Source organism: Mytilus trossulus, chromosome 6 (assembly GCF_036588685.1).
Source record: "Mytilus trossulus isolate FHL-02 chromosome 6, PNRI_Mtr1.1.1.hap1, whole genome shotgun sequence".
Taxonomy (NCBI): domain Eukaryota; kingdom Metazoa; phylum Mollusca; class Bivalvia; order Mytilida; family Mytilidae; genus Mytilus; species Mytilus trossulus.
The window spans coordinates 35568586-35587410 of NC_086378.1; the positions used below are offsets into that span (position 1 = coordinate 35568586).

Below are 18825 nucleotides of genomic sequence, written 5' to 3' on the forward strand. Positions count from 1 at the left end.
TGGAATTACATCCTGGTTTCCGTGACTGATTTTATTATTATTAATAATAATAATAACTATGCATAATTGAGAATCGATCTTGTAGCTATAATATTCTTAATCTATTATAAAATTTTATTTGATTGATATTTTCAAAATTGTAAAATAATCTGTTTTAATCTCTTTCATATTTGATCAGAGGACAAACAAGTTTTATAGAAAAAAAACACCGGTACATAAAAGGATTTATGAGGTTTGATAATACCTTTACTAACACGATATAACATGTCCAGTGAATTTGCCAAAAGGGTTTGAAATTCTTCGTCTTCCCTTTTGTAAAAGTCTCTTTTCCATTCAAATATCTTAAAATTTTAATTCGTATACATGTACAACTGGTTTATCTGAGAAAACTGGGAAACACAGTGGACCTCTGTAGGCAAACTGTAATATTTCCTTTTTATTTATTTAGCTTTTTGTTATTTTTTGTTTTCTATTTATTATTTCATTTTATAAAATAACGCCAATCAACAAAAAAATAAAAATAAAAATACCAACTTTTACACCACTCAATTTAAATTAAAAATGGAACTTCACTTGTTCAGAGACCTATAATTCTTCCTTCAGTCTGCTTATATTAAGTTTCTTCTTTTCTTCTTTCAATACAGAGTCGGAATCTTCTTGAGTGTAAAATGATTCTTGCTCGTAAAATCATGAGGCCATCCCTCCTCAATTATCAAAACCAGCAGTAACTATTTACAGTATAATTATTATTTACAAATTTAAACTATATACGGAATTCCAGGTGTGAGAAGCTCGTGTCAAGGCCTCTGGCAGAATGGTAAGGCTGGCCTTGAACTCTTCTAGTGTAGCTGCTGTTGTGGCTTTTTCTGGTAGTGTGTTTCATTCCCTGTTGATCTTGGGGAAAAGGAGTATCTGAACTGGTCTTATAGAGTACGCTAGCTGTTGGGTTGTGCGGTGGCCTCCTCTGGTGCGTGAATCTCCGGGTTTGAAATAGTTTGTGGGGTCAATATCTACCAATCTATTGTGGATCGTGTAGGCCATACTAGTGAGGCGGTCTTTACAGCGGCGATCTTTACGGGGCTTCCATTTAGTCTCTCCATTAAAGAGCTGACACAACCTGGGGATAGTCTTGGTATTCATTGAACACGAACCTAGCTGCCCTTCTCTGTTCTTGTTCTAGGTCTTTTTCAAAATTTTTTTTTATAAGGGTCCCATACGGAGGAAGCGTATTCAAGGGTTGGTCTGACCATAGTGATGTAGGCATTATCTTTGACTTCTGGTTCACACCGTACCCGGTTCCTTCTCAGAAAGCCTAGTGTCCTTGATGCTTTGCCTACCGGCTGGTTAATATATGTCTTCCACTGTAGGTCGTGATTTATGATGACTCCAAGGTATTTCTCATGCTCAACTGCATTTAGGGTATGGCCGTGTAGTTGGTAGTTCCTTATCAGTTAGTTTCTTTTGTTGGTTATACAGTTACATATAACGATGCACTTCGGATTGAAATTCATCTGCCATCGTGACTCCCCTAAGATGATGTCTTGGGGGTCCGGTGGATTAATGCCCTTCCAGTAACATGTCTGGCTTAGGAAGTCTTGTATCCACTTGAGTGTTATTCCACGTATTCCGTGGTAATCCATTTTTATGCCCCACCTACGATAGTAGAGGGGCATTATGTTTTCTGGTCTGTGCGTCCGTTCGTCCGTTCGTCCGTCCGTTCGTCCGTCTGTCCCGCTTCAGGTTAAAGTTTTTGGTCAAGCTAGTTTTTGATGAAGTTGAAGTCCAATCAACTTCAAACTTAGTACACATATTCCCTATGATATGATCTTTCTAATTATAATGCCAAATTAGAGGTTTTATCCCAATGTCACGGTTCACTGAACACTGAATGATATTGCGAGTGGGGCATTCGTGTACTGAGGACACATTCTTGTTTTTAGGAGTCTCTTGTGGGGCACTTTATCAAAAGCTTTGGAGAAATTGAGCAGGATGATGTCTGTCTGTTCTCCTTATATGTTTCTGATATGAATGATATAGGAGTACATGGTAAAATGAAAAAAAGAAACTGAGAAGTTAGAATTATAGATTGTTATGCCCCACCTACGATAGAAGAGGGGCATTATGTTTTCCGGTCTGTGCCTCCGTTCGTGCGTCTGTGCGTCCGTTCGTTCATCTGTGCGTCCGTTCGTCCGTCTGTGCGTCCGTTCGCCCCACTTCAGGTTAAAGTTTTTGGTCAAGGTAGTTTTTGATGAAGCTGAAGTTCAATCAACTTGAAACTTAGTACACTTGTTGCTTATGATATGATCTTTCAAATTTTAAAGCCAAATTATACTTTTTGTACCAATTTCACGGTCCACTGAACATAGAAAATGAAAATTGGAGTTTCAGGTTAAAGTTTTTGGTCAAGGTAGTTTTTGATGAGGTTGAAGACCAAACAACTTAAAACTTAATACACTTGTTGCTTATGATATGATCTTTCTAATTTTAAAGCCAAATTGGACTTTTGATTCCAATTTCACGGTCCATTGAACATGGAAAATAATAGTGCGAGTGGGGCATCCGTGTACTTAGGACACATTCTTGTTAATTATAATTTTAATTGTGCCATATTCAGACATGAATTCGATATGTCGGTTTATTTGTATGGTAATTATTGACTTATAGTTAATTATACATCCCGAAATATCGAATTCAAGTCTGAATATGGCACAATTAAAATATGATAGATTATATTATATTTTCTATCATATAATCAATTTTATCCGAACTTTTTTCTTAGCCTCATTTATATGACATGCGTTATGAAAATCAATGTATTTTACAATGTATTCAATTGTCATTGCGGTCCTTCGGGGCTCGTATATGAGTTATTGACAGCACTGATTATCACTACCCAGTGGTTCATTGATAACAGAAAAATAAAAACTTTTTAGCTTTCAACTTTCAGTACATTACCCAGAGGTTCATTAGAAGAAAAAAAAAACTTTAACTTTCAACTTTTAGTAGGCCCCACAACATGATTACTACTTTTCAAGTTGATCTGGGGCGATTTGATATGCGGGCGATTTGATATGTGGGGCGATTTGTCTTAATTCAGGTTCGTTGCTTTTTTTTCATACACAATTTTCTTTATGTACTTAGTGATACTACAATGATTCTTAAGAGAAATAATCTGGCCATAACTTCAACATTAGGAAAACGAATTTTAGACGTTCCCTCACTTTTGCATGTCTCAAATTATTCTAGGCTTTGATGCTGTATTTTTAAAAATGTAAGAAGAAAGCAAGTAGTAAGCAAAGTTCACACAAGTCGGAGGACAGATAAAAACTGTGACAAAAGAAAAAAAAAGACACACACTCCAAAAAAATAACAAAATTATATATGAAAACTACAAACCATTTACTAGTGATTTACTGAAGTCAGAGACATATATATATATACACAAATGTGTATATATGTCTCTGCTGAAGTCCTTTTATACTTTTAAAGAAAAACATAATTTATATTCACATCCCTTCTGAAACATTTTTTGTGTGTATTTATGGTAATCCGTTTTTCCTAGCCTCCATAATATAGACCTTATACCATCTAATCTGGGCACCTATATGGGGTCTCATTGGGGGGGTTCCGTTCCCGTATCCCGCTTACTCTTTTGTTATATTCCTGTATCCCGCTTACTCTGTAAGTACAAATGAAGTAAGCAATTCTCAATTTTTTTTGTATTTCTCGGGTCCCGCTAGACCTCATTTCCTGTTTTCATGACACAATAGTTTGACTTTCATATGTTACACTTAAAAAAGTGATCCTGCGTCATGCTTAAATAATTCAGCGATCCCGTGTCACGCTTAGACGCTAATGAGACCCACTCTATATAGACTAAAGCTAGGAAATTATTTTTGTCCAATCATGAATTGACCTATAATATGATAGCCTTTCAAGACGTCATAATTATTTAGATTAAAATTAACCAAAATACACATCATGTAACGACTTTTAAGGTGGACTTTAATGAGGGCAGGAAGTCCTCTTACTGTTGGGGTATAATTGGTTGAAATCTTATCACGATTCATTAAAATATTCTCATCGTGATTTGTCAAAATATCCTTATCATGATTTGTCAGAGGTCTCAAATAACTGTTACCGTAATTGTTAAAAAGACATTTAAGGTCAAGTAACAGTAAATGGGCTATGTCACAGATTTCAGTAAAATTTGGCATACAACTCTGGTTCGATGAACTTCAACTGAAAATCGAAAAAATATTGCATTTATCTCAATTGTCATTTGAAATATTACTGATTGAATTCTTACAAAATGGGTGAACATTTGTATAGAAACTTCAAAGCACATAAAATCGGCGAAAACCCTTCTAAAATTTGTCTTAAAATCTCTAATTCTACTCCATAGATTTTTCTTAAAAAACTATATGTTGTTGATACATAGACAAAAAATGAAGTCGGTGACCCTATGATTATTTTATATCATTAAAACAGAAATTTATGTGTCAATAATATATAGCTTTTTAAGAAAAATCTATGGAGTAGAACTAGAGATTTGGCGATTTTAAGACAAATTTTAGACGGTTTTTCGTCGATTTTATGTGCTTTCTATACAAATATTCACCCATATTAAAAAAAATTAATCTGCAATTTTTCAGATAATAAAAGAGATAAAATGTATTATTTTTTCGATTTTCAGTTTTAGTTCAACGAGCAAAGGTTGTATACAAACTTTTAGCAAAATCTGCGACATAGCCCATTTACTGTTCCTTGACCTTAACATGATTTGTCAAATCAGTCAATTTTTGTTCATTCATAAAAAATGTGATTTCTATGGTCATGCACCAAAAATTTATGTTAAACGTCAAGGGGCAAGATTTTTTACCCTTATTCGTCATAAAAGTATCCCCAATACAACCCTCAGTATTTGAATAAAGAAATAAAAAGATTTTGTGGATATTAAACTATCAACAACCTTTAACAGTTCCTTTTATATACATTTGACAAAAAAAATGAGAATAGCTTACGTACATAGTGTTAAGTGGGATACTGGAATCTACCAAAACAGTAAGCGGGATATGGGATTGGAACACCCCAATGAGACCCCCTTCATACTAAATTTAAAAGCTATTATGACCTATTGGTCAGATTCACATGCACACACAACAGAGGATTAAGGTTATAATTTAGATGAAGAGCTTACTTATCTTATCTATACTCTTTTGTTGAAAAACAGATCATGGATCAAGAAACAGCCCAGACCTTGTTCAGAGAAGGTGCTATTTTTGTATTTCTTGATGTGCCAGTAGGAACAGAATTTGGTATAGATTATAATTCATGGAATATTGGACCAGAGTTCCGAGGAGTGAAAATGATTCCTGCAGGTCTTCATTTTGTTTATTATAGGTAGCTTTTGTTCATTGATTTAAGTTATAGTCACATACATTGAAAAAAGACATGAAATAGGAAAATTAAATCTTATCTATCCTCTCTAGATTTTTTTTTTACCAAAATACTCCTGATTGTGGAGAATGATAGGTCAAAATTAGATATAAAAAAGATGATGTTGTATGATTATCAATGAGCCAACTCTTCACAAAAGACCAAATGACACAAAAATTACACTATACTAGATCACTGTATAGCCTTAAACATAGAGCAAAGCCTATCCTACAAAGTCAGCAATAAAAAAGGTCCTGAAATGACAAATGAAAACAATTTGAAAGAGATAACTAACAACCTAGATAATGAACCAAAAAAATTGAATAAAAACAAGTATGTAACACAGCAATAAAAAAAACAACCATTGAATTACAGATTTCTGACTTAGGACAGACACACACATGCAGAATGTGTCAGGGTTAAATATGTTATGGTCTTTTGAATTTTATGTTTCCAACACTGTCTGAAAATGCTAAGGAATATTTTAGCACAAGATGAATTCAGGCAAATTTCTAAAACTAAAATAACTCAAGCCTTAATTTTATCATTGCCATGCTAGCTAGAGCAATTCTTCATTAGGGCAAATTTTCCGTATTAAAATTTTAAGTCCTTTTTCTTTTCTTTGAAATCAATGCTTATTGTGTTAGATTATCAGAGTAATGATTTTACTTTATTTTTTTTCTGTAATTATAAGATTTCCTATATTTATCATTCCTTTGTAAAGTCAAAGGCCGTGTGGTGCAAATTTTTTATGGATGGAGGATCAACAGCCTTAAATATGTTAAAATAGCCTTGTCACTCTGTGGCTGAGGTGTATATAAATATATTTAAAATATATTTATTAAATTCAATGATAGAATTGAAATCAATTTATCCTGAAACATTTTTAAAATTGTTTGATTTTAGATTTATTTACATTTCAGTGCCTGTAATAAGGAAGGCCAAACAGCACCTAGGACTGGGTTTTTCTATAACTTCAGAAAGAAAGAAATTGTTGTTCGCAAATGGAACAAATTGTTAGAAGGTAAGCTTATTTCCATCAAGTCGAAATGACATATATACAGATTAATAAGGTTTAGTTTCTAAAGAATAATCAATTCATCAGCTGGTTTGTCCTATACATTTTTACGCCCCATCTACAATAGAAGAGGGGCATTATGTTTTCTGGTCTGCGCCTCTGTTCGTCCGTCTGTGTGTCCGTTCGCTTCAGGTTAAAGTTTTTGGTCAAGGTAGTTTTTGAAGAAGTTGAAGTCCAATCAACTTGAAACTTAGTACACATGTTCCCTATGAGTATGATATTATTTTTCTAATTTTAATGCCAAATTAAAGTTTTGACCCTAATTTCAGGGTCCACTGAACATAGAAAATGATAGTGCAAGTGGGGCATCCGTGTACTATAGACACATTCTTGTTTGTACTTCAAGTTGTTAAGGTTTCTGGTTTATAAATCCCAGTCTTCACGCCGAGTGGCAGCCCAGGCTTGTAAAATTGCTCTTGGGCCTGTAAAAATCATATCTACCATTCTACAGGCCAACAGAATCTAACTAAAAGAAAATAAAAAAATTGAGCTCTGGCTCTGGTAGATTTAACAGTTCATCCTAAAGACTGAAATCAGGTTTTGTTTCCCTGTATTAAAATTTAATGATGTTGAAGGAAGTGTTGTAACCTATATCTAGATAATGTGTGTGTTTAATGTTTGTATTGTTCATGTTGTTTGTTTCAGATAAAATTGCAAACATTTCCCCTTGAGAAAAATCCCTTAGATAGTAAATGTAATATTCAAATAGAGCGCATGCATGGCATCTGGTGTAATAACATTGAAACTATTGATTCAAACCATATATCACTCATATAATAAATTATTGTTTTTTCACTTTCTGGACTGTTATTTGTTTAAAAATAATTGTAATAAAATTGAGAATGGAAATGGGGAATGTGTCAAAGAGACAACAACCCGACCATAGAAAAAAAAACAACAGCAGAAGGTCATCAACAGGTCTTTAATGTAGCGAGAAATTCCCGCACCCTGAGGCGTCCTTCAGCTGGCCCCTAAACAAATATATACTAGTTCAGTGGTAATGAACGCCATACTAATTTCCAAATTGTACAAAAAATGCGGCGGGGTTAAACATGTTAGTGAGATCTCAACCCTCCCTCTATACCTCTAGCCAATATAGAAAAGTAAACGCATAACATGTATATACAAAAATGTCTATTCAATAAAGAGCACAGTCCTTTGCTGTAGTATATAACCGAAGGACATTCATAAGATAGGGGATGATTGCTATTTTAGCTTTCAAATAGCTGATATTAAATCTTCTTTATTTCTTGAGAAAAATCAGACAGTTACTTCATTTATACAGGAACTAATTATGTTTTGGGTAAAACAGGAAAACAGATGTCTGTGACTGAGGCCACTCTGATTTAATGTTCTCAAAATTTTTTATGATAAAAAAAAAACCACAGGCGCAAGCAAATAGGTTTGATATAATTCATTAAATGAAATCTTCAAAAGGAACACTATATAGTGAAGAAAGGGTATTGTAGATCTACTTTTCAATGATGTCAAGAGAGAAAAATGATTTAATTAACATTTTAATTGTGCATGGTTATCATGGGTATGGCTGTTTTGTCATTGGTTGCAGAAAAATCTAACAAGGAAAAGTCAGTTTATTGTATCTTTACCAATATTTGAGTGTCTTTTATCTTTTTTAACAGATATTGATCCAGACATTGATGTTAGAGGAGACATGCTTCAGAAATTTCATGACAATAAAGAGGAAATGGATAGATACTTAGGAGCTTATCCTTATGAAAAGTAAGAGAAACTTAGAAAATGGTACTATGGTACTATATTTTCGTTCATATTAAGTGAGAAAGAAGTGAGGTTCGCAAAAACAGAACAGCAACTTAACAATTTCACTAGTATATACATCTGTGATCTTGTGGTGTTTGGCGTTATGATTAAAATGTAACACTTGTGTCCAGTTTAATTGGATTTCAATTCAATAGTTATGATGACCATACTTGCTGATTGTTGACACTTTATTAGAAAAGGATAGGATGGAGTTTATAATTAAATACACATCAGAACAATTTCATGAAATATAAGATGTCATTAAAGGAAAAGTTATTAGTTTATCTTGATAGTTGGTCTAAGTTTGATTACTGTGGATTCATTATTATTCGTTGGATACCAATTTTTGTGGATTTCGAGGGAACCGACGAACCACGAAATTAAATGTTCAACGAATACCAAATTTTCTATTGGCTTGTATGCAGATTTCTCCAAAACCACGAAATTAAATATCCAGGAACATATTAGTTTTCCTCAATCCACAAAAATTGGTATCCATGAAAATAAATGATTCCACAGTATCTACAGCAATCACTAGCATGTCAATATGAAGTCTCGCAAGCGGCGCTTTTGACTTGATTTTAATTTACTATACTTGTCAATTTTCTTGTCAATAAAAACTGGCCCCTGTTAGTACTGAAAAAAGGCTTACAACACCAATTCTCAATGAGTCAAAGATCTCACACTAGGCAGCTGATTCTAATGTAGTTGACATTTTAAAATACATTTTGAATTATGTTTGCAGGAAGATATTAGAATATGGATCCTTATATACATATATATGTGACAATATTTATTCATGTTATTTTTCTTCTCGTTAAAGTTGGGAAAATAAATTGCTGGGGAGTATTAGTTGGTTTACAGTCTTCTTATATCAAAGTCTATATATATTATTTAGGTACATGCAGCTGAATTCAGCTGACACAGGATTCTTAGTTTACCAAAATAAAATACCAAAACTATTTCTTCAATAATTGTAATTTTTTCTGGCCCTGTGTATCATCAACTGATTAACTTATTATTTCTATTTTTTAGTTACAAAAAATGGGTATCTCTCTCTAGCTGCATGAGCGAGACTTTAGTGGAAAAACTTCAACCAGAAAATGGCAAAATCTTAAGTGTTTCAGAATTTATATCAGAAAGTAGTGACACTGCAAGCCGTAAAAAAGCAAATGATAATTTGCCAGATAAGTTATACACAGAACCAACATCTGCAAGAGAAGCAGAATTACAACTACCACAAATGAAGGTACAGCCAGGTACATTTATCAGGTTTACAGAATTACCCAAGAAGAGGTACCCAGAAGGGAGTACTCCAGCAGAAATTACAAAATGTAGCATGGATTCAACCTACATATTAGAAACTCTATTAAAAGAAAATTTTAACTGCATTGAAAAAGATTTACTTGGAGAAGTTCAGTTTTCATTTATCTGCTTTTTGATTGGACAAGTCTTTGATGGATTTGACCAATGGAAAAAATTGGTACATTTGCTTTGTAGCAGTGAATCTGCATTAACTACTCACACACAACTGTTTTTAGATTTTATTGGTGTACTTTATTTTCAAGTTCATGAAATCCCCGAAGATTTCTTTGTTGATATTGTATCACAAAGTAATTTTCTGACGACAACTTTACAAGAATTCTTTTCAAATGTGGAATGTAGTTCTGCTGATCAGAGCCTGAAAAGAAAATGCAGAAAGTTCAAAGAACATTTGACGATTAAATTTAGATGGGACTTTGATTCTGAGCCAGATGAATACGCACCAGTTGTTGTGGATACAAACTAATAAATCATATCAGTAAAAATGTAGAGTTTGAATTTTTACAGCACCCTAATAATATAGCTAAACAGGAATATTACACAATTAAAGTTGGACTTCAGAATATTTACACATGCCTAGTGTGTATAATTTACAATTTTGGCAAAGACCAATTGGTTCATTGTCGAGCCTGCAACTTTTGTTGCAGAAAGCTGGACATAGGGATAGTGATCCAGCGGCGGCGGCGTTAGCTAATTTCTTATAAGCTTTATATTTTAGAAGGTGGAAGACTTGGATGCTTCATACTTTGTAAATAGATGCCTCATGTTATGAAGTTTCCGTCAGTCAAATGTCCAATGACCTTGGCTTTATTTTCATGGTTCAGTGACCACTTGAAAAAAAATTTCAGATTTTCTATAACGTTGATATCTCTCTTATTATAAGTAATAGGATAATTATATTTGGTATGTCAGACAGTTTTCACTTGACCTCAACCTCATTTCATGGATCAGTGAACAAGGTTAAGTTTTGGTGGTCAAGTCCATATCTCAGATACTATAAGCAATAGGGCTAGTATATTCGGTGTATGGAAGGACTGTAAGGTCTACATGTCCAACTGGCAGGTGTCATCTGACCTTGACCTCATTTTCATGGTTCAGTGGTTATAGTTAAGTTTTTGTGTTTTGGTCTGTTTTTCTCATACTTTATGCAATAGGTCTACTTTATTTGTTGTATGGAATGATTGTAAGGTGTCATCTGACCTTGACCTCATTTTTATGGTTCAGTGGTCAAAGTTAAGTTTTTGAGTTTTGGTCTCTTTATCTTATACTATAAGCCATAGGTCAACTATATTTGGTGTATAGAATTTTTTTATGATCTATATGTCAGTGGCACAGGTTTTATTTGACCTTTACCTTATTTTCACGGTTCATTGATCAGTGTTAAGTTTTTGTGTTTTGGTCTATGTTTCTTAAACTATAAGTAATAGGTCAACTGTAATTGTTGTATGGAAACATTGTTAGCTGTATATGTCTGCCTGGCATGGTTCATCTGATCTTGACCTCATTCTCATGGTTCATTGGTCTTTATTTAGTTATCTTGGTTAATGTTAAGTGTATGTAAAGTTGTAATTAAGCTTTATACTTAGGACTATCACCATACTATCAATGATTAGTAAAGAAGGTGAGACATTTCAGTGTGTGCACTCTTGTTTATTTTTGCTTTAACAAAGTAAAAAGAGCGAGACTTCTGCATGACAAGGGCAGGTATCAACAATGTTTTAGTTTGTGATTAAGTCAGTTTATGTTCACCCAATTGTGATAGATAGATGATATTTGGTATGCAGTTGTATTAGCATATGCATGTTTCATTTCCATGGAGATTATATGGCATGTGGTTCCTATAGATAGACAAACACCCAGCCACTTTGGAAAGATGGGGTCTATTAAATGAAGCAAAAATCACATGCAGGTGACAGAGACCTACTTTTGGTATGAGGTTGTTCTTCCCTCGTTTATCCTTGTACCAATTTATAAAGTTATGGATTCCTAAAATCAGTAAGACTAAAATTAATGTCCCATCGGTATAACTATCCAGCAGAGGTGGTGATGTTAACTAATTGCATAAAGCTTTATACAGTGAAATCTGCTTACACCGAACCTCTTCAGGACTTTAAATTTGGTTCACAACACATATATTTTGATAGGACTCTGCTTAAGAACATGTTTGGTTTATACAGGTTTTCGGTTTATGCAGGATTTGATTTAGCCAGGTTTCACTGTACATGAATATCATGAATATCAGAAGGAAGAAGACCTGGATGCTTCTTAAATGTACCTTGTTTGCAGATATCTTCTGTTTCCCAGACTTAGTCTGTCATGTGTATTTTACTTGACCTCAATTTCAAGGCTCAGAAATTGCTTGAAAAAAATATTTTATCATGTAGATTTCTCACTTATTATGAGTAAAAGGATAACTACATTTGGATTATATGTGTTCCTTGCAACATCTTCATGTCCATCAGACTGTTAACCTGACCTTGACCTCATTCATTGAATCAATGATCAAGATTAGTTATTTAATTAGGTCCTGTCCGTTTCTTAGCTACTAAAAGCAGAAGGTCAACTATATGTTTTGGTAGTGTATGGAATGATATTCAGGGGTATATATCAGTCTCACAGGTTTCATCTTACCTTGACCTCATTTTCGTGATAAATTGGTTAATGTAACTTTTGGTGTTTTGGTCAGTTTTTCAAGTTCTATATACATTGATATACAATAGGTCAACTATATTTGTTGTATGAAATGATCTCAAGGTATACATGCAGGTCTAGCTGTTATCACCTGACCCTAAAAATACTTCTTTTCATGATTCATTGGCTAATGTTATGGTTTTGAATTTTGGTCTGTTATTCAAGTACCACAACCAATAGGTCAACTATATTTGGTGTATGGTGTACATGTCTGTCTGACAGGATTTATCTGTCCTTGACCTCCATTTTCATGGATCTTTAAAAATGTCAAGTTTATGTGGCAAAGACATGTGATTCTTCTGGCTGAAGTCAAAATATTCTGGTTTTTAAGCCCTCTTCTGTCCTTCCTGTTAATAATTAAAGTGTTGTTGTGATACTTTTAGTAAAACTTGTATCTTTAAGACTTTCAACTTCAAATCAATGCTCAGTAAAGCAAGCGAGGCATTTCAGCGTGTACACTTATGATTATGGATTCCTAAACTCTGACAAAAACAGTAAAATTTAACCAATTCATCACTGTCGGAGTCCGTTCATGTTCATACATACAAGTTCAGACAGTGCTATTCCAATTGTTCTCCTTCAAGCCTTGTTTCGGCAAACTAAAACTAAACACGGGTAGTATTAATATATTTTATTTTTAAGATATAATGGCATGACCTTGAAATAAGGTCATACTTTCATGATTTAATATATTAACAAAATGTATCACATGTAGCATAAAGGTTAAAGAATGGCTGAAATTATGGACAAAAAAAAAAGTTGACTTTAAGACTCAAAGTCTTAACTTCAGAAATAAATGACAATATATATAATATGATATTTCATCATAAAATGAATTAAGGTGAATAAACGATGATAAAAAAGCAATATTTGAAAACAATGTTATTTGAGAAAAAGATGTGGAATACTGACAATTAAATATACATTTGAATGTTAAGGGCTGTTATTGCTGTTGGAGTATTTTTTTAAGAAACACGTTATTTTTTTTATATTCTGAAGCAAAATAGCAAAGGCCCTTGGTGTCCTGTAAATAGATGATTTTTGTTGCTTAATGGGTACATGTTTAAAAAGATCATGTGGGACTGGGAATCAACAAATTATATCATACGACTAATGAAAGTCATTAAGATAGACCATTTTGGAAACAAAATAGAGAGATGATAACAAAATGAAATTATCTGAAAACAAACATTTCAGTTGAATGCTGTAATAGTCTTTTGTATAAAAATTAAGAAGATGTGGAATTCTTGCCAATGAGACAATTATCCAACATAGTACAAAGTTTATGGATGAAGCAACTACAAGTCACCATAATAGAATCAATATGCAAATATTTAATGCTATTAATGTCTGAAGACAACATACCGTTATTTAAAATTTATGTTAATTTTAGTGAGTTATGTCCCTTTAATCTGCTCGCTAAAGACTTCACAATATATTGAATCTGAAACAATTAAAGGACTAACAATGATATCTACAATATTAAACATAAAAACTTTAAAAGCACCAAATACAGTCAAGTCTTTAACAATATTTACTATCATTGATGTGTCCCATCCGAGTCTTGGCATATGTCTAATCCATACACTACCAACATTCAAACTACTTGTTAAACCAAAATGCTACATTCTATTACAGCCCTTACAGTCAAGGAGATAATGTCATTTTCAAAATAGTTATTAAAGAAGGGTTAGCGCTATACTATAATATCTGAACTACTAACCACCAGTGTCACAGATGTTAACAGAAGATGGCCTTTTCAATGTCAAGGTTAAAAGAAAAAAAAAAGAAAAATATTTTGAAACGTATGAACTTTATGAAATATTGTGTCATAAAAATAATGATTTATTATTGAAACCAATTTGTCAAAATTGTATTTGAAGTTGTTAATTTTTCAAATATATTTGAAAAATGAGGGTTGTCAGGCAAAGTCTGGCAAAATTGTTTAATGCATTGCCTACAAAAAGCCAGGCTGGTGGCAAAATATAAAGTAGCAAACATCCTTGGCAAATCTCAAAATCATTGACATACACCATTACAAACACACACACTAATAAGAATTTTATACACAATCACAGATCTCGGGAAATCTCCACATTAACATTTATGCAGCATATTAAATGCTTAAAAAAACTCTGACATATTCAAAGTACAACTTTTATATAATAAATCAAGAAAAATCAGCACTAGTAATTTGTTATAAATTATATCTCACAATTTACATATTTACAGCATATAAGAAGCATTCAAAATGCAATAAAGAAGTTTATGACTATATGCAAGCACGTCTGCTCATAAACTGGCATACAGTCAGAGGACTATATCCAAAGAGAAAAAAAAGTATTCATATACATGTACTATGCAACATCCTGTGAGCATGGTTGTTGTCTTTCAAGAATTGAGAACTAGTTAATTCATAACATGCAAGACAAATAGTTGAAATAAGTTTATTGTCAACAACTTTTTGATCAAAATAATTTGTATTCTGTGCTTTAGTCCATAATCAAGATGGTGGTCCACTATTTTTAATTTGACCAAATTTCAGGTCAAAAGTTCTTGTATTTTTTTTTTAAATTAAGGTATTGAATAGAAAAGGCAGTAAAGTCCTTCAATAAAATTTATTTTTTCCATATTTTTTTCAACTTTTGTTTTGTTTTAGCAAAGATTATGTGAGTCTTTTTACCAATTATGTGCACAATTACAATCCAGATACATTAGCATTTTTCTTCATCCACTATCCATAACCAGGTAAAAATACTAATGGCACTAGCTGTTAGACTTATACATAAGTAGATAATAAGCAGGTCCATAAAGTGTATTGGAACATCGAATCAATATCTCATTACTTATGTCAACCTTAAACGTTTATCTGGTATATTCTGAAACAAATATATTCATCAAAAGGTCACACTCTGGATTTCATAAGAAAATACAAATAGAAAAATCATAACATAATTATCAATGTACAATTACATGTACCATACATTGGTACAATCATATTAAATACTCATTGGTTGAGCAAACAACAATCGACCAATCAAATGTTCCTGATGAATTTAACTTTCGTGCTGTATCTTTCAAAACAGGTAGCTGCTTTGGATTTATCATCTACGGTCAATCAACTCTCCATTTTGTATTTTAATTCAATTTTTGAAGCTATAAAAATTAACAATTCTTTGATGTTTATATTTGAGATTCAATGTCCATGCTCTTGCATTAAACTAAATATGATAATCCCTTTCAGTTCACATGGTCATAAGGGTCCAACCATTCATCTTTCATAAGACCACATTTTTTTAGGCAAAGTAGTACGTAAGATTGAAAAGTTTTATGTTTGTGGCTGATGAAGGTTATATATATCAAAAACATTTTTACTGAACATATTTTTTATATACTCTTCATAAAATCTGTTTTGTAATGAAAGACGTTTAAAAATATATAGCTTAATAAAGTTCTACATTGGTATACCATGGCAAGAATACTACATTCCTGACTGACCATTTGATTAAGGCAGTAGCCTTATAATTCCCTCAACATAATGATAATCATGTTTCATTGAAATAAGAATACTGTCATATAGTATTTTATCAATACTGTCTGGCATTTTGTATATGCAACATAAAATGATAATTCAATATAAATAAGTAACTATGAATGAATCAATACCTGTCAACAGTGTAAATATAAGGAGAAAAGGTAATATAGTGAAACCTGTCTTATCTGACACCTGAGTATTCCAACATTTTGCTTTAACCAACACCTTTTCATAGTTCCAAAATATGCCTATTATTGCAGAAAAAAATATATTCTGACACCCTGCTTAATCTGACATTTATTTCTGGTCCCCTAGTGTGTCGGATATGACAGGTTTTACTGTATTGCCAATGTGGCATCTATCCATCGGAGTTAAAAAGATGTGGATATAAGCCTTTAAAAGTAATCAGAAAAACCCATTCTATATACTCAGATATAATAGACTGGAGACTCAACAACCTAATTCAGTTTCTTCCTAGATAATCTTAGTGTTCTTGACAAAAATCCAAATCCAAAAATATTTTGATGTCTGTCATGGTTTTCGAGGGGTCAGAAACACAAGTATATTACTTTTCACCACCAAGTCTGGGAGACAATTTGAATTTTATTCCTGAGACCCTAAGAGCTACATTATTTTGTTTAAAAGTTTGCCATCATCGATAGTAGATACACATTCAGTAGTCAACAGAATGAAACTGATATACATGTATCTGATCAAATGCAACTATTAGAAATTAACATACAAAACAAAAAACAAACAAATCTGTAATACATGTATAATGATAGTTGTCATAGTTGTATCAATATGCGATATTGTATTAAGGGCATATATCTTTGAAAATGAAACTGTCTGATTATAGATATAATAATTAGGTTGTTACAAAACAGGGGGAAATGTGAAATACTGAAAATGAAACTGAATCTATACATTTTTTTTAAATATTGGAATTTTAACAGAATATCACAAAAGGACCAATAGAATTATGCAATTAAAATAATCATGTAACTACAACAATAAATACTTCCCAAATAGGGACACAGAGTACATGTATGTCACTGACATAGGGACACAGAGTACATGTATGTCACTGACATAGGGACACAGAGTACATGTATGTCACCCAAATAGGGACACAGTGTACATGTATGTCACTGACATAGGGACACAGTGTACATGTATGTCACCAAATAGGGACAGAGTACATGTATGTCACTGACATAGGGACAGTGTACATGTATGTCACTGACATAGGGACACAATGTACATGTATGTCACTGACATAGGGACACAGTGTACATGTATGTCATTGACATAGGGACACAATGTACATGTATGTCACTGACATAGGGACACAGTGTACATGTATGTCACCCAAATAGGGACACAGAGTACATGTATGTCACCAAATAGGGACAGAGTACATGTATGTCACCAAATAGGGACACAGAGTACATGTATGTCATCAAATAGGGACACAGAGTACATGTATGTCACCCAAATAGGGACACAGAGTACATTTATGTCACTGACATAAACAAATAAATCTGATTTCTGCCAGCAGATTTTAAGATAACAAGGTAGCATGTAGTCCAGATAATCATGCCGTCTGCTACAGGTATTTTTTTTCAATTTTGACATTTCTTTAAATTTTCAAATTTTAAATATGAATACTGATTTTCAACTTTTTAACAATAACCTACTAGCAGTCATGGGAAATATATAGCTTATTGAGCAATCAGTGAAGATTTAATTCTTAGTTAAACTTTCTGAATATTATTTTTTGGATTTTCTAAATACATAGCAAGCAAGACAAAAAAACTTATCAAATAAATAACATATCTATATATAAGGGGCTGATGAAAGAGAAGTTTAATTTATTGCACTGATATTAGGAAGATTGCCTCCCTTTGAGACTAAATTTGTGGTAAAATATGCCCACTTATAAAAGTTAATAATGACTGGAAAAATGTGCCCCGAGTTCAACAAAAAATTGCCAAAGAAACTTTTTCTTCATCTTGTGAAAAAAAGAGTTTTTCTTCATCTCATAAAAAATATATCTCGTTCAGTGATATATATAGTTAGCACTATTAATTCATGAGTATCGCAATTAGGGATTTGGCAAACTATTTGAGAAAACATGTTGATTGATTGATTGATTTTAGCGCCACATTTGGGCTATTTCATGGCGGCCAGTTTTTAATGGTGGGTGAAAACATGTTGAGGAACACCAGTGAAAACATCTAAGAGGACTCCCCACAAACATTTTTCAGTCAGCCTTGAATTGTATCATTTGGGGTTCTTTTGTTAATCTTTTGAGTATCACATATAATAAATCTATCAAAATATTTTTCAAAAATATGAAAAATATGGGTATATGAACTCTGTTATGGAAACTATTTGATTGGAAAACAAACATATGGAAAAAACAAAACAAAAGGTCTCTGTGACAAATCATAATTGTATAAACAGTAGAAATTAAATATGGGGTGTTAATTTCTAACAAAAGTCTCCAAAATGTCTTCTGCCATTCGTAAATTATTTCTGGCTACTCTAAGTGCATCAACCACTCGTAACCGGTCATAACCTTTCTGTACTAAATGGTCCACTGATTGTTCATCAACACTGTTTTCTTTATTACTATCACAATTTTCTTTTAATCTTTCCCTGCTATCACGATTTCGTACGGGTAAAGGTATATCCGAGTTATCTCCCTTTCTGGAAAAACAAGAAATACAATATTAAAAGGCTATTTGCTCATAAATCATAAAGTACTTTGGATTCATTATTATATGTTGGATACATGATTTCATGGATTTTGTTGGTACAGGTGAACCACGAATTTACATGTTCAACAAATTACAAATTTTTCATAAGATTGAATGCAGACTTGGGCAAAACCACAAAGTTAAATGTTCACGAAAATAAATGATACCACAGTACACAAACATAAGGAGTTTTGTGAGGTTGCCAATGAGATGAC

General features: G+C 32.7%; 2 protein-coding genes across 9 annotated transcripts in view; one reads left to right on the forward strand and one right to left on the reverse strand.

Moving 5' to 3' along the window:
• The first annotated feature begins 3152 nt into the window (after nucleotides 1–3152).
• On the forward strand, nucleotides 3153–10098 carry LOC134721232 (protein AAR2 homolog). Of its 2 annotated transcripts, none has more exons than XM_063584047.1 (5): nucleotides 3153–3271; nucleotides 5234–5403; nucleotides 6363–6463; nucleotides 8158–8257; nucleotides 9332–10098. In XM_063584047.1, exons 2-5 carry the CDS (start codon nucleotides 5237–5239, stop codon nucleotides 10083–10085), a joined length of 1122 nt encoding a protein of 373 aa, XP_063440117.1. In that variant the 5' UTR covers nucleotides 3153–3271; nucleotides 5234–5236; the 3' UTR covers nucleotides 10086–10098. The 2 variants fall into 2 exon arrangements, with proteins under 2 accessions (XP_063440117.1, XP_063440118.1); XM_063584048.1 differs by having other exon boundaries at nucleotides 3159–3289.
• Nucleotides 10099–17103: 7005 nt separating this feature from the next.
• Nucleotides 17104–18825, reverse strand: part of LOC134721233 (E3 ubiquitin-protein ligase CBL-like) — a 30398-nt gene continuing 28676 nt past the window's right edge. For 5 of the 7 annotated variants that reach the window (XM_063584052.1, XM_063584053.1, XM_063584050.1 and 2 more), the window contains one exon: nucleotides 17104–18560. In XM_063584052.1, the coding sequence (XP_063440122.1) occupies nucleotides 18335–18560 (226 nt within the window). In that variant the 3' untranslated portion in view covers nucleotides 17104–18334. The remainder of the gene's footprint in view (nucleotides 18561–18825) is intronic. The other 2 variants (XM_063584055.1, XM_063584056.1) reach the window with 1 other exon arrangement.